This window comes from Eptatretus burgeri, chromosome 6 (assembly GCF_056783735.1).
Source record: "Eptatretus burgeri isolate ZD-2024b chromosome 6, Ebu_testis_v1, whole genome shotgun sequence".
NCBI lineage: Eukaryota > Metazoa > Chordata > Myxini > Myxiniformes > Myxinidae > Eptatretus > Eptatretus burgeri.
In genome coordinates, this window is record NC_140966.1 from 87,402,666 (window position 1) to 87,425,387 (window position 22,722).

General features: G+C 41.6%; 2 protein-coding genes and 1 pseudogene across 7 annotated transcripts in view; all 3 read left to right on the top strand.

The window, feature by feature from the left end:
* LOC147025270 (putative bromodomain-containing protein 10) overlaps nucleotides 1-22,722 on the top strand; it is a 262,359-nt gene that overhangs the window by 7,902 nt on the left and 231,735 nt on the right. For 5 of the 6 annotated variants that reach the window (XR_015059415.1, XR_015059414.1, XM_085886086.1 and 2 more), the window contains exon 2: nucleotides 17,059-17,617. The exons of the other annotated variant lie outside the window; for it this stretch is intronic. Coding sequence is in view for 3 of the 5 variants with exons in the window: in XM_085886086.1 (XP_085742212.1) it covers nucleotides 17,059-17,617 (559 nt within the window). In the remaining 2 variants the exon portion in view is untranslated. The remainder of the gene's footprint in view (nucleotides 1-17,058; nucleotides 17,618-22,722) is intronic. 6 annotated transcript variants of the gene reach the window in all.
* LOC147025271 (uncharacterized) lies at nucleotides 10-8,075 on the top strand (annotated as a pseudogene).
* LOC147025272 (uncharacterized) lies at nucleotides 6,759-9,667 on the top strand. Its single transcript, XM_085886096.1, has one exon. The coding sequence runs from the start codon at nucleotides 8,448-8,450 to the stop codon at nucleotides 9,135-9,137; it is 690 nt and encodes a 229-aa protein (XP_085742222.1). The 5' UTR covers nucleotides 6,759-8,447; the 3' UTR covers nucleotides 9,138-9,667.

Here is a 22,722-nt window from a genome sequence, read left to right on the forward strand (position 1 = left end):
ACCGGTCATCATCGAGCTGTCAAAATCTTTTTGCCTAGAACACAGAGAGAAACTAGAAGGGCACTCGGTAGAGCGCATACCTCTGCCACGCAATGCCTGATCCACGAGAACATATTGGGCCCAATACATTTTTGAAATATCATGCTATATATTGTTTTTGGCCCTATCTCTCAATGGTTCCCATCGTGTATAGCCTTTTTGGCTGCTGGTTGCATCATTGGTTATGGATACGGCTGTGTCGCTGATGAAGTGCCCCAGTACACTGGTGCTCATTTCGCCGACCTCGGAAGGATCACAGGCTGAGTCAACCCTCTGGTGTTAATTCAGTGGGAAACGGGACGTGAACTCAGGACCGAAGGGTCCTGTGGTGGAAAAGAACTCAATTTCCACAAGTTGGATCAGTATACAAACGGAGAATCTTAAACTACTTCGTATATATGGAGGAAGAACATTCAATGATTCACTGAAAGATTCCAATGGGCTTCACTGAAACAGAAGCCCGAAACAATTCCTCTTATACACAATTTAACATTCCAAAAAATGGGAGGGTGAGATATTTGGCAATTCAACTACGAGATTAGCTGACCAGCATTAGGCAAAAGAACTCAAAACTGCAATACGTGTCCACTTTGTGTGGGAGGGAGAGAATGACACAATCATGGCAAAAGTTTGCAGTGTTATCAACCAGGTCACCCTGTTTCCATACAGTGAGCAAGACCTTTTTTCATAGTAAGATATTCTTTATCAATATGTAGTCAAAAGTCAAAGAATCAAAGAGTCAAAAGACTCTCGGGAAAAGGAAAACATTACTGACAGCCAATTCGACCATAGTACAAAAATTAAATTTATAAAGTACCAGTAACAATTATAATTGAGAACTACATGAATATAATTATTTTTCTTCCACAGTCCCAAGCTACCACCCTAACCGCTAAGCCAACGCCAGGCTATCTCTCAACAGTGAAAAATCACTTAAAATTCCAGTAGTCGGATCCGGATCTGGATCTTCACCAAAATCGAATCAGTTTGTCCTTGTCGCACACCCAACCTGTCCGCAAAATTTCTTCCGGATCCGTCCACAACTTTGAGATATCCTGCACACAGCCAAACAGACAAACAAAGAAATGAAAAATTACTAATAGAGTGACAACTTGGCAAACCAGTACAAAGTAGAATGGCACTCGGTAGAGCGCATACATCTGCCAGGTGGAACAGTTCACGTTTTGTATCCCACTGATTGGCTGGATCTGAACCAAAATCCAATCCACTTGTTCTTGTCACCTATTCAACTCATCCACCTTGTTTTGTCACAACTCGTCCACAACTTTTTGAGATATAGTGATATATTTAGTATTTCGCCCTATCTATCAATTTTAGAAACAAGGCCTGTGTTCACCTTTTGACCGTAAAATTAATTGGTAGTTGAATTCAGCGACCTGACATGAAAATGCTCTTCAAATATAGTCAATCGGATGAAAATTGAGGATTTTAGAAAATTTTGCCAAATTGGCCTTTTAGCCTATGTTTAGACCTTAGTTATTTTATAATTTGGTTTACAGATCTGCTGACGGTATATTTGCCAAAATGAAATATAAATATAAAACACATTTTTAGCATTTTATATTTATAAATTTCCCGCCGAAGGTGCAAAAGTTTCAAAACCCGAAATATAAACATCGGCATTTATTTTCAAAATATAATTTCGCGCGCGCGCACAAAAATGCCGAGTCACCTTTAACTAAACTCCACAGTAGAGCTGCGCAGTAGTCTTCGGTCATGGCGTCTGAGCAGTGGCCAGCGTGGTTCAGATTGACTGTGGGTTTCTGAGGCGAAAGTGATTGTTAAGAAGTATGTCAGCGGTATAAATTTGAGTGACTGTATTGGTGATTTAATCACGCAACATCTTGACGACGAATATTCTGGCCGAATGATTGCATCAATTCAGTGCAGCAGCAGGGATGATTCGCAGGCTACTCTTGATCGTGCCGATTTTGTTTCCGTCGAAAGTTGTACACCGCTGTTCGTATTGAAAGATTTCGGTGCCAAGTAAGTCAAAGTTTCCCTGCGAGATGCTGATATTCAGCCTTCAACGGACCAGAAATCAGCCTTTGATGTGCTCATGGGGATGGGGAGACGGTCCGATCAGATGCCCACTGAAAAGTAAGAGCTGGTTATGGCTTTGATTGACCGTTTTGAGCGTGTTGACTCCTCGTAGACACATTTTTAAAAAATCATATCCAGCACTATGCACTGTTGCGCACGCGCACCCATGCACGTTTAGGGTTGATTAACGTCGTATTTAGCTGCAATCTTGATGAATTATATTTATATTCCATATTGTAAAAAGGCTTATATTTGTTTTAAAAGCATGATTCAATACTGGATGATGAATGACTCTTCGTATGATGATGGATTTTTAAACAATATCGTTTCGGGTTTCTGCCATGGTTGTGCCAATTCGAGGATCATGTGAGCAGTGTCTGATTTTTGATTGGCTGCATACATTTGTTTACCAACAAAGTCACATGTATAATGTTATTGATTCTGACACTTCCTGGATTTTGAATGGTGTATTTCTTCTTTCTTTTCTTTATATTGACATGCCAGATGGTAATGCTTTAAATCGGCTATAAGAAAAACATGCCAGACTATATTGTAAAAACAAGGTTTAATCCTTCTTTATTGTTTTTCACATCGGATGATACAGTGAACATGGGCATCCTGCATTTGAATGGTCTTCCATCTTCAATGTTTTCTTAGATCCTCCTGGTCCGGGATTTATATTTATTTCCCCCCCACCTACCCTTGTCTTTTCCATGGAACATCCAAAAACAAATCATAAAAATATATAATTTCTAAAAATTGAAATTATATTTCTATTTATATTTCGACCTACCGACCCTACATTTTAGCTGAAGAACTGTATAAACCAAGTTATAAAATAACTCAGGCCTTACGTCACAATTAATAGGTGGTCGAATTTAGTGACCTTATCTGCAAATGCTCTTCAAATTTCAAGGTAATTGGATTAAAATTGAGGATTTTAGAAATTTGGCCAATGTTGACCTTTTAGTCTATATTGACCTTTTCACCTGTGCTAACCACAAAATAATAGGTAGTTGAATTCAGTAACCTGATATGTAAATCCTTTTCAAATTTCAACTCAATCAGATGAAAATTGAGGATTTAGAAAATTTGTCCCAAATTGGCCTTTTGGCCTATTTTTACATTTTAGCCTATGTTTACCTCAGAATTAATAGGTGCTTGAATTTGGTGACCTGATCTGCAAAGGCTCTTCAAATTTCAAGTCAATCCGATTAAAATTGAGGATTTTAGAAATTTGGCCGATGTTGAACTTTTGGTCTATGTTGACCTCAAATTTAATAGGTTCAGTTCAGTTCAGCGACCTCTCATGCAAATAGTCTTCAAATTTCAAGTCAATCGGATGAAAATTGAGAATTTTTTGAAAATCTGGCCCAAATTGGCCTTATGGCCTACGTTTATCTCAAAATTAATAGGATTCAGCGACCTGTTATGCAAACGGTCTTCAAATTTGAAGTCAATCGGATAAAAATTGACAATTTTAGAAACAATGAAAAAAATTTGGCCTATTTGGGTTGTCCTTATGGCCTATGTTGATCTTGTGACCTCAAAAGTAATAGGTGGTTGAATTTAATGACCTGTTATGCAAATCCTGTTCAAATTTCAAGTGAATCGGATGAAATTTGAAGATTTTAGAAAATTTGGCTCAAATTTGCCAATTGGCCGATGTCGACCTTTTTGGTCGACCGAATTTTACGACACTTCAATATGGGACCGTCGCAGGGTCGGTGACATTAATCTCTGAAAATGTCAGAACGATTGGTTGAGAGGTTTGGGCTGGAGGTTAGTGGACACACGCACGCGCGCGCGCGCGCGCGCGCGCGCACACACACACACACACACACACACACACACACACACACACACACACACACACACACACACACACACACACACACACCAAAATTTTTATTTTTTTCCCCAGTAACAAACAGACAGAAAGGGGTGATAACATGAGGTCCTTCACATTCGGTGGTGGAAGTAAATATGAATATGAATGTGAATTTGAGATGACAACACAGCAAGGCCACCAACCTGCTTTCAGTGAGAGAGGAGTCAACTCTTGGCAAAGCTTTCTGTCAATAGGTGCCAATGACTTGGAGAATTTTGTTTTCGTTTCACGGACTCGAGGGAGCAAATGTGTGAGGCACTCAGCTGCCCTGGCCCATGTTGGAAATCTCTCTCCAAAGTTGATAGTAACAGCAAAACCCATGGGGACAGGAATTCAAGCCATCATTTCAAATCATTTGTCTTGATATTAGAAATGCCTTTGTCTCCAACAAAGATGAAAAACTAAATATTAGGACAAAGCAAAGCACTTGTACTTCTGCCATTGACAAAAGTACTTTCAGTAAGATTCATTCACACACCTTGGCCCTTACAGTACAGGCATTATATGACATGACCTCATACAAATTGCAACAGAAACTCTTTCAACTGGTTTATTCTCATAAATATGGCATGTATAACATATCAAAAGTCCTAAGGAATCCAAGTGGTGGAAACTATTGAAAAGTACTGAAATCGGTGATGACATTTTTCTCCATTGCCGCCCATGTTAAAATAATGGATTTTTGCATATCTGCTTGTCTGATGTCCACACAAAGGGTTCAGTACTATCCACAATCTACCAGAAACTTTGTTTTACATGAGACATGATATTGGGTGCAGTACAGTGCATGTTTAAAAGGAAATTCACAACAAATTGAAGAGATTTTCATTGTAAAAACGGTCAAGTTGAAAGTTGCAAAATGTGCAATCAGTGAAATTCATCTGTGGTTATTTGGCACAGTTACTGTACTTTAAAAATGAATACTCATGTTTTTTTTACATCATTGAAGTGCCATCACATCCTGAACAATGAGTGGCCCTCCAAGATGTGCCATTTGTAAGGACCCTGCAGGGGGGGGGCGGACAGCCACCATCCACACTTACTGAAAAAGGGGAGTGACGCCATCAACTGAGCAAGTAAATCCAGAAATGATGACATTCATACATCACCTGGGGAACTGGTTCATCAAGTCTGCCGCAAGAAATATACCAGCCAACAACAAATAGCGAAAGCACTAAAGGAGAAAGAACAAGAGCAAGTCAACAGGCATGTGCGACTACGCTCAGCTGATGAGAAGGAGTTCCATTATGACAGAGACTGTCTGTTCTGTGGGAGGTCAGCGCATGTTGGGACCAAGAGGAAGAGTTCTGATTGGACTGTATTCCCAGTGAGGACAGTTGAGTTCAAGGATACACTCTTGAAATCTTGCAATGAAAGAGGTGATGCCTGGGCAGACATAGTGAAAGCTCGTGTGTTGCATGTGCATGACCCGCATGCTGCAGATGCAGTGTATCACCAAGTGTGCAGCGTAAATTTCCGTACCAATAAGCAAATGCCAGCAGCTCATTAGACCAGTGAAACTGAGGTAAAGAAAACAAAACTGGGTCGGCCACAAGACGAAGAAAGATTTAATGCCTTTCTGGAAGTTGCAAACTTTCTCGAAGAAAATGACAATGTTCAGATCACGATCAATGATCTTGTTCGCCGGATGGGAAACAATCTCAAAGGCTCAGAATGTCAAGCATATGGCTACACGAAAATGAAGTTCAAACTGAAGGAACAATTTGGTGACAGAATCATCCACACCGAGATTAATGGGAAGCCAAATGTGGTTACCTTCAGAAGCACAGCCAAAGCGATCCTCCAGGACTTTTATGCTCACAGACAAGCTGATCCCGAAACAGAGAAGAAGAGGATTCTTGAAACCACTGCCAAACTTATCAAAAATGACATCAAATCAGTGGAAACATACCATGATGTATATTCTGACTGTGAATCACTGAAGTCTGAAGAGGATGCCATCAACTTTCTTCCAAAAATCCTCAGGGTTCTACTGAAAGGGTTGCTTGGGGTAAAAAATGCCAGCATGAAAACTGCCTCCATCGGACAAACAATCATGCAGGCAACCGGACCAAGAGTTATTCTGGCGCCACTGCAGATTGGGCTAGGAGTCCAGGTCCACCACCACTTTGCATCACGCTTCCTGGTCGATATGCTTCACAAGCTTAGATTCTGCTGCTCCTACAAGGAGGTGCAAAGATTTGTTCGCAATGCTATGGTGTCGCTTAGAACTGATATTCCTAGCTTCTCCGGTGAGTTCGTCCAATATGCCGCTGACAATGTGGACCACAACATTCGCATCCTGGATGGCAACAACACCTTTCATGGTATTGGGATGATTGCTGCCATTACACCAGCTACCAAGACCATCAATCCCATCCTCAGAGCAAAGGTCACCCCTGATGTATCTATGGTGGGAAGAGTTTCAATTCTGTTCCACAGGGAAGTAGGTAGTGGAACAGACGCAGTGACGTACCAGAAGCTTGTCATTATGGAGGCACAAGACCCAACGGCAGACCTGGATCTTATATGGAAGACAGCCATCATTTTTGTCTCACCAAGGCCAGCATGGTCTGGAATGATGCAGTTTGTACAGCATTGCAATCATCCAGGGAAATCATCCTTCGTCTTACTTCCAATGATCGACATGAATCCCAGTGACACCACATGCATCTTCTCAACACTGAAGTTTGTAAATGAGCATGCCCACCGCCACAATGCCATACCAATCATTACCTTTGAACAACCACTATGGTGGAAGGCCCTCTTGATTATCGATGCTGAACCGGAAGGAAGTGACTTGAGCAATATAGTCCTGAGACTTGGAGGCTTCCACACCGAGATGAATTTCCTTGGGTCCATCGGGCATTTAATGGCTGGATCTGGGTTACAAGATGTTCTGGAGCTCGTCTATGCAGACAACGCCATGGTGCACATGACAGGGAAGGCAATTGCACGGGCTGTGCGTGCACACCTCCTTGTCGATGGTGTCCTCATTGCCATGATTGTGTCTGACGCACTTGATGTGGCTCTCCCTCAACAGTCTGGTGAGCCAGAAGATGCAGATTCACAGGAGATCACTGATGCACAGATGTCATCAGATGAGGATACTCCAGCTAGAGATGGGACGGGAAACCCTGATCTGGATGAAGTTGCTGTCCTCTATGAACATTTTATGGAGGTATCAGTGCCTGCAGAGGAAGCTTGTCATGCTGATGTGGTGCTCAGAATGAAGGAACTGCTAAAAAACAAAGCTGAATCCCTGAAATCCTCTAGTCAGACTGCTGCCCTCTGGTTGCAGTACATGGATATGGTAGACATACTTCGCAAGTTTCTGAGAGCAGAATGCACCGGAAACTGGGCTCTGCACCTTGAGGCAATATCAGAAATGCTTCCTTTTATGGCAGCATCTGGACTCAATCTCTACACGAAATTGGCTCGGATCTATGTGCAGCGGATGTGCAAGCTCCAGTAGGAACATCCAGATGTCTACCAGAGATTTGAAGAGGGATTCCATGTGGTCAGAAGAAGTGATCGCCTATGGGCTGGCCTGTCCATAGATCTCATCATTGAACAAGTGCTAATGAGAAGCATGAAGACCGGTGGTGGCCTCACAAAAGGGCGAGGGATGACAGAACAGCAGTGTGTAACATGGCTCCTCGCCATGTCAGCTTGCGCTGAAGTCAACAATGCCATGCAAGAGCTAAGAGGAGTCAATTGCAATACTGGTGAGCAAAACAAGGACATGACAGATGCAAGGCAAGCACGTGACCTGAAGGACACACACGCTGTTCTGAACTATCTCCATGAAAGAAACCCCTTCTGCCCTGATCCAAGCTTGCGCAGTGTCTCGACTGGGGTCCATGCACACACTACTGTGAATGTTGACAAGGCAAAGACCATTGGGAACACCATCTTGGCCAGCATGGATGGACACACCACTGCTGAGTACACATTCATGAAAAGGGATCAGGCAATCACCTTGAGCATGCAATCATCAGTGAAGATTGGTGGCGAAGCAGTGCAGGTGGATCCTCAACTACTTTTCCAGCAACTCACAGTTTCTGCAAAAGCATCATGAGATCTGGCATCAGTATTCAAGTATGAGCTGTGCAGTCATCCACCAGCACTGTTTGACACCTCCCTAATGCTTCAACAGCTACAGAAGCCAGTGCTAGCAGATGCCATCTGGGCCCTCATCACACTTGACCTTCCAGGGATCACAAGCCAGGTTCAGTACATGCTGGATGGTGGAGCACTTGTTCAGTGCATCCCATGGACACGTGGATCCACATACAATAACATCTGCAGGTTGTACACCGAGTATGTCACAAGAAAGTATGGGGAGGCAATTGTCGTTTTCGATGGTTATGAGGGTACATCCACCAAGGACATGACACACCAGAGATGAGCAGGTAGGAGGACTAGAGCAACCGTGACTTTTGATGAGGGCATGCCTGTTACAATGAAGAAAGACGAGTTCCTCGCAAACAACACAAACAAGCAACAGCTCATCAACATGCTCAGTGGCCAACTGCAGAAGAAGAACTGTCAGACGTATCATGCTTCAGGTGATGCTGATCTCCTCATAGTGCAGAAAGCAGTGGAGTCTTCAACCACAACAAACAATGTGCTCATTGGTGATGATACAGATCTGCTCATGCTCCTTATCTACCATACCAAGCTCGAGTCACATGACCTCTTCTTCCAACCTGAGCCAAAGAAGAGCACAAAGAACCCACGTGTCTGGAACATCAAAGCTCTCAAGCAGCAACTGGTTCCCAGTGTGTGCACTCACATTCTCTTCATCCATGCGATCCTTGGGTGTGATACTACATCCCGCCTGTATGGCATTGGTAAAGGAGCCGCTCTCAAGAAATTCATAACCAGTGATGACTTCCGTGAGCAAGCTACAGTGTTTGACACACAGTCAGCTTCTACAGCAGATGTTGTGGCAGCAGGAGAGAATGCTTTGGTCTGCCTGTACAATGGTAAGCCTGGGGAGGGACTCAACTCACTACGACACAAGCACTTTTGTGAGAAGGTGGCTACTAGAACTTCTTATGTACAGCCACAGAGCCTACCACCTACCTCTGCAGCAGCAAAGTACCACAGTCTCCACGTGTACTACCAGGTGCAGTAGTGGAAGGGAACCGTGGATGAACTCCTGCCGCCAGACTGGGGATGGAAAGAAAGTGATGGTGGGCTCATCCCTGTCCAAACTGACTTACCATCAGCTCCCCAGGAACTCCTGCATGTCATCAGATGCAGCTGCAAGACAGATTGCAGCATTCTGAGGTGCACATGCAAGAAGTACGACATTGAGTGCTCTGTTGCATGTAGCAACTGCAAAGGATCAGGGTGTGCAAATTCATTTAAGACTGAATGTGATGACGATGATGATGACGATGATGAAACCAGTGGTTGAGTAACCAGACAACCTAAAATATTATGTTGCCTTAAATAGTATAATAGTGCTGTTACTTTAAAATAATGTCTTCAGAAGCACATGACTTTTTATTGTTACACATTATTAGTTGTGTTGAGCATCAGTGCATGCACTATTAAAGTATATATGCCAGGCCATAATAAATGGATTTAAATCATTTAGAGGTCTTATCTGAAGGCACAGGTCATCTCAATAATAAAACCAGACTATCTTCCTATGGAAATGTGTTTAATATTACATATATAGTTAGAGCGTTGCTAAATATCCCATTATTAAGTAGCAAAAAGTGGAACCAGAGTATGGTTAAGAAACATTTTGGGGAAAAAATAAATATATATTAAAAATAATTTTAATTTTAATTTATTAAAAAAAATAATTTCCACCACTTGGATTCATTAGGACTTTTTATATGTTATAGAGGACACATTTATGAGTAATGAACAGTTATCAGATTTTCTGTTGCAATTTGTGTGAGGTTTAGTCCTTATTTGTCATACTTGTATGTGCCCGTACGTGTATGGCCGTGCGTGCAAAAAAAAAAAAAATTTCAAACCGCGAGCCAGAAACGACAACCACACAGGCCGTTCCTTCGCTCTCGCATGCCCGTACGTGCGTGGCAGTACGTGCAACCCCCCCCCCCCCAAAAACAACTTTCAAACAAACACACAGGCCGTTCCTTTGCTCTCATAAACGACGACTGGATTGGGGCATTGTGTTTATCTATAAATGCGCATAAGAAATCGTGAAATTATTAGTATACATTGTCATCACTATCCGGAAGTGGTGCGTGCCCGTACGGAATGTTCACATGCATTCCACGAATTATCGCTTGCATTGAAGTAACAACTGCTGTGATACTTACACACACAGAGTTAATTAAAATCAAAATTAAAATCAAGTTTACCTCCCTGTCTTTGCTTGCCATGACATTCGCTGCCATTGACTATTGCCACTCCTACGCCACGGTAACTAAGGCACCGATCCCCATCGTAACCGGCACGGCATGTGACATCATAATCGGCCGGCCGCGCACCGGCCTACGCAGCCACGTCTTACGCAGTAACGTGTCCTTTCATTGGTTGGTAAACAAATGGCACGTGGTAGAGTACATATCACTGCCAGGCTGAACAGTTTACATTTTGTATCCCACTGATAGGCCGGAACTGGATCCGGACTTGAACCAAAATCAAATCGGTTTGTTCTTGTGACCTAACCAACTCTTCCACCTTGTTTTGTCATAACTCATCCATAAGTTTTTGAAATATCACGCTATGTATCGTTTTTGGCCCTATCTAAATGGTGAAGAATCACTTGAAAACTTCAAACATTTCTCAAATTCGGATCCAGATTGGAATCTTCACCAAAATTGAAAAATTATTCCTTGTCACACACCCAACCTATCCACCAAGTTTCGTCTGAATCCGTTCAGAACTTTTGAGATATCGTTTTCACAAACAAACATACAGACAAACTAGAAATCGCTCATGGAGCAACATTTGGCGAAACAGAACAGAACTAGAACGGGCACTCGGTAGAGCGCATACCTTCGCCGCCACTACTTTTTTTCCGGGCACATTTGAAGAACGTCATTTAAAAACGTCCATGACGTCACAACCATCAGTCCGATCGACGTCAAATTTGGTGTTAGACGTCATTGAGGGCAGTCAATAAAATGGAATGATAAACACTGAAAAATTAAAAAGTTTAAAAATGACGTCATCTTGTGACGTCATTTTGACGCACTTCCAATGACGTCACTACCAATCGCGGACTACCATCCTAAAAGCTCTTATTTCACGGAACATTTTAACGTTGGTTTCATGTCAATAGCTCTATTAGATCTGAAGTTATGCCTACAAGTATATTTTGACCTTCAGTGTGACCTTGACCTTGACCATAGAGTTAATTTGCAAAACCTGTTCATAAATAAGCAGATATTTTGGTACTGATCATAATGCCTGGATTTGGGACAATTTCCTTTACAAATTACATAGATATTTGAATATAAAATATCAGGACATTTTAGCCACAATTGAAAAACGTTATGTTCAAACGTCAATGACGTCATAACGGTCAGTCTGAACGACGTCAAATTTGGTGTGTGACGTCCTTAAGGTAAGTCCTACAAAACGGTATGATCAAAACTGATGAGGTCGAAAATTTAAAATTTACGTCATCTTGTGACGTCATTTTGACGCACTTCTGATGACGTCACGTCAAATCTGACACCACGTACCCGAAAGGTATTTCGTCATGGAACAATATGGCGTTGGTTGCATGTCGATAGCTGTCTTATGAAGGAAGTTATGCTCAAAAGGTTTGTTTTTGACCTTTTCATGACCTTGACCTTGACCTTTGACCCGATCGCTCCCAAAATCTAATCAAATCGTCCTTGGATAATCACGAATCATCCCACCAATTTTCATGCAATTTGGTTTTATACTTTCTGAGTTATGCGAATAACAAACAAACACATATATTCACAAATAAATAAATACACAGCGACCAAAACATAACCTTTCGCAGAATGCGAACGTAACAAGTCAAACACTGTTGCGGCGAATCCTTCACTGTCAGGGCTGGGAAATAAGAGGGAAAGTATTAAACTAAATATATCGTTATTTTGCTCCATCACCCTTAGCTTCTGAGATATCAGCCAAAATGTGTTTTAAACAGGATGGCGTTGGCAGGCAAACTTTCAAGTCCATATGTTAACAAAATCTGTTAGTTTTACGTCATAAGTTCAAATTTGAAAGTTGTTGGAAATTGAACGAGGAACATTTTGACATGAACCTGAAGTCGAAACAGCTTCCGGTTTTGGAATTATCGCCCCAAATTAGTTTTACGTTTTTGTAAAATCACGTCATAACGCGTCGACCGATTATTATTATTTTAAAAACTGTTTTATTTTTAACGAAACCTTGTTGCGGGGCCGTCACAGGGATGGTTACCTACAATCTGCAAAAGTTTCAGAATGATTGGCTGAGCGGGTTGGGCTGTAGGCGAGCGGACAGATAAACAAACTAACCGAACCGATCAACATACTTCGCAAACTTTATTTCACCTAGGAACAAACAAACCGGTGAAAACACAACCTCTGCCCACCTTTGTTGGTGGATGTAAAAATGAAAGCATTATGGCAAAGTTCATTGTATGTCGAAAGCATGAAAATGAAAGACCATGTAAAACCATGTAAAAGACAGGAAGTCTCACGTAAAATAAAGAGCATGAAAATCGAAAGACCAAAGTAAATGGTTCACGCTATCAAAAGAATACACAGGCACCTTGACCCTTCATCCAAAAATCAGATCTAAAAGCCAATAATACATGATGTTGACAAGCTTGCTTGCTGTTTCTTTGTAGAAGAATGCCTTTTTATTTGAAAAACAACAGGAGAGTTCGTAGAATACCTTACCCTGTGCAGTCTTGAGAAAAAAAGGACATGGGCGGGGTCGGCGAGCATCAAATTTGATTGGTCGAGATGATGTACTTGTTAAATGCCATAATATTTTGCCCAAGTTGTGATAAATGGAAGGTTCTTGAAATTGCCAAAAAGGCGGTTTGTGTTCTGTAGTGTTCAAGTATATAATTCAATTTAAATAAAATAAATTGGACGATGGTTCCATAGGTGAGGGAAGAGGGGCAAATGAGTGGAGGTGAGCAGTGATCCTGGATTTCAGTAGTTTCACCAGAAGGGGGTTGATGGTGGACCATATGCCCTGCAGAAACCTGGGGTGGGGGGGGGGAGGGAGTAAAGCAGGGTAGGAGTCGACGTTGAAAGACCTGAAAGGAAGTGGAAGAATACGGAGACCACCAACTTATCTGCGGTGGTGAAGTGATAAACCCAGAGACCCTGCTTCTTGACAGGAGATTCCAATAATAATCTTGAAACCTGCTCTCTTCCTCAAACGTTGAGCATCAAACAAGTTAGCAACAAGTACCATTTAAAAGTCCTTGGTATGACTCATCCAGGGTTGGAATAGGAACTACCGACCCACCAGAAGAGTAGATGCTCTCACCACAAGGCCATTGAGTTATAGTCTGGTTATGATTTTGCTCTAATCTCTGAATCATTAAATTTCAAACTACATTTGAAGTGGCATTGCTGTTGCATTAATAATATTCCCTCCCATAAAAAAAGTTTTTCCTCCTGATTCAGAGCAGTTATATCCTCAATTTGATAGCATTATATAATACAACTTTAACACTTCTAAAGGCTTTAAAAATCATCAAAACACTTAGGATGCATGTTTTTCTCATTTTTCCTTCATAGTATCATTTGTCAACCAAATGGCCAAAGTTAATATACTGTCACAGTGGCTCCCGACCTTTTTTTTTTGCTGTGACCCGAAGCTGGCCACCAACAGGACCTCGTGACCCTCTGGTGTTATAATATATACATGTTGAAATTTTATTATAAACCTGCGGGCCGGTAGGTCCTGTTGGTGGCCAGCTTCGGGTCACAGCAAAAAAGGTTGGGAATCACTGCAAAAGAGGTTGGGAACTACTGCAAAAGATGTTGGGAACCACTGCAAAAAAGGATGGGAACCACTGTAAAAAAAAAAAAAAAGGATGGGGAACCACTGTAAAAAAGGTTGGGAACCACTGCGAAAAGGTTGGGAATCACTGCAAAAAAGGTTGGGAACCACTGTTAAAAAAAAGGTTGGGAACCACTGTTAAAAAAAAGGTTGGGAACCACTGTTAAAAAAAAGGTTGGGAACCACTGCAAAAAAAGGTTGGGAAACACTGCAAAAAAGGTTGGGAACCACTGCAAAAAAGGTTGGGAACCACTGTTAAAAATAGGTTGGGAACCACTGTTAAAAATAGGTTGGGAACCACTGTTAAAATAGATTGGGAACCACTGTAAAATGGTTGGGAACCACTGTTAAAAAAGGTTGGGAACCACTGTTAAAAAACGGTTGGGAACCACTGCAAAAAAGGTTGGGAACCACTGTTAAAAAAAAGATTGGGAATCACTGTCAAAAAAAGGTTGGGAACCACTGCAAAAAAGGTTGGGAACCACTGTTAAAAAAAGGTTGGGAACCACTGTTAAAAAAGGTTGGGAACCACTGTAAATAGGTTGGGAACCAGTGTTAAAAAAGGTTGGGAACCACTGTTAAAAAGGTTGGGAGCCACTGTAAAAAAGGTTGGGAACCTTTTTTTTTTTTTTTTTTTTTTTTAAACCATTTTAAAAAAAAATGGTTGGGAACCACTGTAAAAAAAGTTTGGGAACCATTGCCTGTTGCATGTCTCAGTAAGCACTGAAACAATTCGTTTGTAACAAAAGTGAATCTTATATTTAGCAGCAAGCAAAAAAGACTATCCAGCTGCTTCCTTTGCCAACTTGCTTCGATGAACAATTTTAGCACTTCCTGTGCCCTTTGCGGGTACCTTAGGGCTTAAGCAACACAACACAACACAATTGAATGCCAGCAAGATGTCTCACGATGATGACTTAGTAGGCATATTTGGACATGTTTTTGTCCATCTGGGTACAATGATGGCCTCATGGTGAAGGACACTAGATTGGTCTCGTATCGATTGAGGCTTCAACACCAACTGCAACAGCGTGCAAGTTTCAGATTATAATCCCTGGAAACTGAGCTCGTTTCATGAAAATTATCATACGATTTATTCAACTACAGGTAAAAATCTAGTTAGTTCATTCTTGACCACAATGATGGGTAATCTGCGCGCAAATGTTGCGTGGTCTATCTGTGATGTCAGGCCACGTATTGTAATTGACTAAGTGCCCTCGGGGCAAGTTTAAATGGACAAATTTCCCCAATGAAATAGAAGTGAAAATGTCGCAGAGGTATCTCCACAGGGTGTTCTTGTAGATCACTATCTATCAGTTAGACGAACAGTGGTGTATAGGAAGTGAAGCAGCAGCAAAACGGCCAGTGGTCACATTGATTTGAAAAAAAAAAGAATCACATTGAGAGGAGATATATGGAAGAGAGATGAAGAGACAGAAACGTAATCTCAACGGCTGATTACACTCAGTTGTTCGACCTATGGAGTTAATTCGCTCGGAATAGTGTCATTAAAAACTGTTTGTTAATTGGCCTGTGTCAGTGGACTTTGTTCAATGCCAGTCTGTTGTACATGCAATGCACTTGGTGACAGGTGTATTTTGCACGAGTACGTTCATAGTATGAAGTATGTGGTACATTGGGATCGGTTGACGTAATGCTTTACTGGAAGTACAAAGGCTGAACTTTCAATGGAAACTTGCATATTCATTATAAAGATGTTTTCAAAATTTAAATAAAAGATCTAGATGTATGGAGAAACCAAATGATAAAGAGCAGCAGGTTTTCAAGCTAACATGGGGGCGGGGGGGGGGTCTCGGGGAGATGGGCTTCCACAATAAGGTAAGAAGGACTGACAAAAACAACTAACAGTGGCCTGAGGAGGAACAGAATGGGAAGCGATAAGCATGTGTTGAAGAGATTGTGGATTTGCAATGGTGAATGCATGATGTGAGGATGACGATATAACAGATACAGGGAGATGATTCCACAACTTAGATTATGTCGATGAATGAATGCAGTTGGGAAACCAGCCTGGATATGGAGAGAGAAGGTGAGCCGGCATGGGTTTCTTGAAGAATGCGTGCAACCTCAAGTGACAAAGGGAGGGCAAAGTTAGGAGAAGGCAGGAAGAGCAATGCCAGATATGAGCTTGTATAAAATCGAGAGCCCACCAATTTATTGCTCGTGAGAGAGTGATGATCCCTGGGTATCCACCTACTCTCTCGAGATTCCAATGTTGCTGAAGGCCTTGTATTCCATGGCCTCCAGCGTAGCAAGGTGAAAAGTATGAGCACTTGACCAGAGTGGGGAGCCATACTCCAGGTAGCCTTGTACACCATGATGAGTTCACTGCGGCTCAGGCATGCCATAGCTCTGTGATGCAGAATATCCAGACTGCGTCGAGCCTTTGATATCAGTTTATTGGTATGATCCTGATCCCACGAAAGGTTATGGCAGATAGTGAAGCCAAGGAGTTTGAAGGGCTGCATCTTTCTTTTCCAGTGGCTATCCAGAGTTAGTGGATTATAGAGATCGATTGCTGATCCTTGTGGAAAGATGGTGTGTGAGAGCATGTGACTTAGAGGCATTGAACATCATGTTCCAAGTGGCTGAGAAGTAGCTTATTTTGTCTCGGTCTAATGAAAGGGTTTCATTCGAGGTCTAGCGGCCAGCCTTTCACAAGAATGGTGTACAGTTCTGCACAGGGTGGATTTATCGACATGATGATGAAGTTGTTTTTTTTGACAGAATCAGACTGATACAATTGATTATAGGTCAAGAATAACATGTCTTAGGTCTCTGCTTTGTGGCACCCCAGCCTGAAAAGAATGATCATGGTAATGGACACTTTCAAGGGTTACCTGTTGTTTCTACATTTTAATCTGAATTCCCATTTTTTTTTCGAATTTATATTTTGGTGTTGTGTGTCTGATGGGAACCACTTCAGTTCCAAAGAGGTAATCATAATGTGTATGTGTTTTTCAAGGCCAAAAGGTCGTTTTATACCCTCAAATGCTATCACTTGAAATTGTTCATGGAAATTGACTCTTTCATAATGTGTGAACACATGTTTGCAGAGATGAGCACGAAGAGTGCAAATCTGGAACAGACAGAGCTGATGGACAATATGATCACATCTAAGAAGCAGCCATGCCACAAAGCACCTTTATACAACTCCAATGATGGAGCTTCCGATTCCAGTGGATTTAAACTTTCTCGGCCTTCCGTCCCTACTTCCTCTAGTTCTCAGTGTACTGTTCATGTGACTTGTTCAGCAAATGACCAAAAGCCCCATACTCCTGGTCACTTGCCATCTCAAGTCTCTCGTCCTGGTCTTCAGGAAGCCAAGTCGCTTTTGCAAGAGCTTATGTCCCCGAGACACCGTTCACTGGTGGGACCCTTTACTTCTCAGCCTCGAGATCAAAAGTACATTTCCAATGTACAACAACCCATGTGGCTGGAATTGGTGCAGAAAAAGATGGACCAAGGACATTACAAGTCAATCGGCGAGGTAATCTGTGACTTGCGATTACTTCTGGAGAACTGCTATCGATTCCATGGTTTGGATCACTGGCTGTCTCGCCGTGCACAGCGTTTTGAAAGTCTGCTCGAAGAGAAACTTGCACTTCTACCCAGGTGTGTTTTGTCTGTGTGTCGAATAATATTGAAAGAATAAATTTCAGTTTGTGGTTGGTTCTCAGTATAAAATATTAGAGTACTGCATGAGGCATGTATTCTTTCTGTGTCCTCCCCCACTTCTCCACACACAGCCAGGTATCTGGAAGCATGGCCTAAAAAAATGATCAAGTTACCCGACAACCATAAATTTGCCAATGATGAACTTCTATCATGCTTATTACCTTCGCAAACTTTGTTGCGAAGGTTATGTTTTGATCGCTGTGTATTTATTTATTTATTTATTTATTTATTTGTGAATATGTGTGTTTGTTTGTTTGTTATTCGCATAACTCCAAAAGTATTGAACTGAATCGCAGAAAATTTGGTGGGATGATTGGTTATTATCCGAGGACCATTTGATTAGATTTTGGGAGCGATCGGGTCAAAGGTCAAGGTCATGAAAAGGTCAAAATCGTCTTTTTACCATAGCGCGGTCAATTTGTGTCCAATTTGCATGCAACTAATGCCAAAATGTTCAGAATTCAATGCCCCATCTTGTGATATGTGACATGACACAATGACGTAATAACCCTTATTAGCGGTTGAGAGTCAAAGGTCGGGGGGGGGGGGTCACGACATTGCAAAATGTGCGGTTTTAGTCATAACACGGTCAATTCTTATCCGATTTGCATGAAACCAACACCAAAATGTTGACTGTTCTGTTCCCCACACTCTAATACCAATTACAAAATGAAGAGTACAAAGGTCAAGGTCGAGGTCATGAAAATATCAAAATCGTCATTTTGCCATAGTGCGGTCGATTTTTATCCAATTTGCATGCAACCAATGCCAAAATGTTGTGAATTAAATGCCAAATCTTGTGATATACGATATGACACAGGAAATTTAATGTTTTTTAGCCATCATAACACATATGAGATGGCAGATGTAGAATGGGATTAAATACCCTCACAATCAACGGTTTCTGGGGGGGGAGGGGCAAAATGTAGCGTTGGCGAAGGTATGCGCTCTACTGAGTGCCCGTTCTAGTTGAATAGATGTTTCAATTAAATGTTAACTTTTTGGCTGGCAGGACTGCATTGAGATATGCCCACTCACCTCTGAGCTGTGAAGTCTGGGTTAGAATCATGACCCACCTATAATCTGTCAGGCAGGGCGATGCATAAATGTGTGTGCCATCCCTCAAAGGGATGTTTATCGCGACGTCCCTTCCGCTACCACTCGTCGATTAACGTTAAAGTCCCACGATGTCTTTTGAGAAAAGTAAGCAAGTTGTTGCCAGCACCCTGAATAACCGAAACATGCCTGCCTGATTTTTCAGACACAGCATCATTGGCACAGCCACACCTCAGTAATGATGCAACAAGCAGGCTGAATTCAGAATAGAATCCCAGTTCAATATGCATTCGCTAACAACTGTCATTTCTATTCCTCCATGTTTTAGTGTCTTCTTTTTCTGCCTCCGCAGTTGAAAGCAGTCCGAGGCATTGTATTTTCAGTTTGTCTGTACGTCTGTGCGTCCACCCGTCTGTCATCGTTTATTACCTTCATCACTGAAGGTGGATGGAGGTTATGTTTTCACCCCTGCCTGTCTGTTTGTCTGTGTACAGGATATCTCAAAAAATAATGGACGGATAGGGACGAAACTTGGTGGACAGGTTGGGTGTATGACAAAGACGAACTGATTAGATTTTGGTGAAGATCCAGATCCGGATCCAGATCTGATAATTTTAAAAGTGATTCTTCACTATTGTGAGGTTGGGCCAAAAATGATATATAGCATGATATCTCAAAAAGTTGTGGACGAGTTGTGACAAAACTTGGTGGATGAGTTGTTTAGGTGACAAGAACAAGCCGATTCGATTTTGGTTTAGGTTCGGATGTAGATCCGGTTTACCAGTGGGGTACAAATCGTCAGCTGTTCAACCTGGCAGAGGTATACTCTCTCCTGATGGCTGTTGTCGTTTGTACTGCGATAATATTAATTTGAACACTAAAACTTGTCTGTTTCTTTCATGTATATAAAAGATAGAAACCTGGACTGTTTCTGCACATCATTCACGCTCTCTCAACCTGGTTATTCCCACGCCTTTTATTTAATTTAATTTTTAAGGCAGGATATGGTGTGTCGTCAAACAAACTTGTGACAAGTATAAACTGTAAAATACCGTAAAGATGTACTTATTAAACTTTGTGTTCAAAAGTCAAAGATCGTATGCCCTTTGAAAATCATTTTGCAGACCATAACTCAAGTTTGAAGCATCTGATGCTGTCTCTCTTGTACTTGTGTCTTCTCTTTTGAGCATTCTCACCTGACCTTTCGTTGAGATCAAACCCCACAGGACTGACATTTAACGCAGGTGGAGGCATATCCATTGACCCATTTGTATCAATTTATATTTTGTTGTTTACCTTTTACTCTTCGGCTCTTTCCGTTTCAAGTTTGTGCTCTGATGAAGTTCCAAGATTGTAGAAATGTCAACATAAACATTGACAATATTTATTTGAACGCTAAAACTTGTCACCGTACCTTTCATTAATTGATACATAAAAGATGGTAACCTGGACTGTTTATACACCATGCATGCTCTACTTGGTTATCCCCCACTCCTTTGTTTTTTAAGGTAGGATATGGCGCACTATCAATTTCGCTCGAGTTTAGTAAAATTTTCGTCAAAAACAGGTCATACCTGAGTGAAATTGATGATGGTGTGTCATTGCAAATCCTCCCACTTGCCACCCAATAGCAAAGTTGAAAGATGGCAAAAAAAAAGTTTCCAGAGACCATATGACCCAATAACAGGAATGTCTCGATTTCAAATTTGGAGTAAAAAAAAAAATAAACCAATGTCACCCGCAGGGTGACCCGTATCTTGCCAAAAGGTGACCACGTGTGACTTCTTTAAGGTCATACTGAGGTGAACAGAGGTGCTATCCACCAGGAGCGACTCCTTGAGGAATATCTGCCTACGAGAGATTCCGATGAGAATCGTTCTAGAGTAACCATGGAAAATATGCGTTTGCCTCATAACCTCACCAAATGACGTCATAATGTCTCAAACTTGACATATCTAGAAAGCACTCATCGAGGTGTTCAATTTGAGGTACGACACGATATGGTTCCTAAAACTTGAAAATTTGACCTTGGGGTCAAATATGTTTGACCTGAGGCGCTAACCATGAAGGTCAAGGTCAATCGCCACCAAAAATTAATCAGCTGAGCACCAGACCATGAACTATATTCCCATGAGGTTTGAAGATGATCCGATCAAAATTACTCAAAAAATAAGGGTTTCGTCGACTCCCCTGATTTGCGACAAAGTGACCTTGACCTTTGACATTGACCTTCAAAATTTTATGCGCTGAAACGGACCTCTATAGGCCTCTGATATGCGAAGTTACAAAAATTTCCAATGACAACTGTGCTCTGCAGAGTGATTTATTCGTGATTACAGACCAAAAAAAAAACAAACAAAAAAAAACAAACAAACAAAAAAAAAAACATATGATGGTCAAGGCCAATCGCCACCAAAAATTAATCAGATGAGCGCCAGACCATGAACTATATTCCCATGAAGTTTGAAGACGATCCGATCAAAATTACTCAAAAAATAAGGGTTTCGTCGACTCCCCTGATTTGCGCCAAAGTGACCTTGACCTTGACCTTCAAAATTTTGTGCACTGAAAGGGACCTCTATCGGCCTCTGATATGCGAAGTTACAAAAATTTCCGATGATAACTGTGCTCTGCAGAATTTTTTATACATGATTACAGACAAACAAACAAACAAAAAAAAAAACAGACAAGCTGACTAACATATCTTGCAAAAACTTCATTTTGGCAAGATAAAAATCTCCTGTTTTGCCCCCTTAAGGCCCCATCTCTTGGGGCCATGAACCAGGGGCAAATCCAAAAAATCATTACACATCTCATGCATCCCCCAATGTTAATTGCATATACAACATTTAATGAAAGCAAATGTTTTTATATGCCCGTAATTGTATTTTTTTGGTATTTGACCTTTAACTCTGCCCAGTCCCAGGGGGTGGGACCAAAACGATACTGCTCTCACACCTCCTTGCCATGTGCTGCTGTCGCACCTCCTTGCCATGTGATGATCATAACTACCACCTTTGGTGAATTTCTGCATGACCGTTTAGGAGGCAATGGTATGACAGACAGACAAACAGAAAGACACACGGAGCTGATTTTTTATTTTATTTTAAATGTGGGGGATAATGAACTGTATTACTCCATTAATAACAATTTAAACTAAAACGGCACTCGGTAGAGCGCATACCTCCGCCAGGCTGAACAGCTTACATTTTGTATCCCACTGATAAACGGGATCTGGATCCGGACCTGAACCAAAATCGAATCGGCTTGTTCTTGTCATCTACTCAACTCGTCTACCTAGTTTTGTTCTTATCTGTCCACAACATTATGAAGTATCGTTACACACACACACACACACACACACACACACACACACACACACACACACACACACACACACACACACACACACACACACACACACACACACACACACACACACACACACACACACACACACACACACACACACACACATACAGGGTGGCCTGAAAGTCACTTTACCCTTCCCAGTGAAGCATTGTTCTTGAACTCTTTTAATATACAGGTTTTATTGTACAGTACTTACAATATTTAACTTGTCATTGTATCTGTATGTGCTCCATCATTCTTCTGAGTCAGTGTTTCCGCATATCATAGCGGGTGAGGGGGCGAGGGCAGAGGGGAAGGGATGGAGGGAAGTGCGAGAAATTTATCAGGGGTAAAGTAACTTTTGGGCTACCCTGTATAATGTAATGTAATGTATCGTTTTTGGCCTCATCTCTCAATTGTGAAGAAACACTTTAAAAACTCTTCAGCAAAATCGAATCACTTCGTCCTTTTCACACACTCAAGCTGTCCACCAAGTTTAATCTGAATCTGTCCACAACGTTTTGAGATATCCTGCTCACAAATAGACAGACAAACAAATAGAGGTGAAAACACAACTTCTGTTCACCTTCGGTGTCGGAGGTAATGAACTATTTTACTCCATGAGAAGATGGTTT

Coding starts and splice junctions, on each gene's coding strand:
- LOC147025272 (XM_085886096.1), top strand. CDS start 8,448: ATGCCTGTTACAATGAAGAAAGACGAGTTCCTCGCAAACAACACAAAC.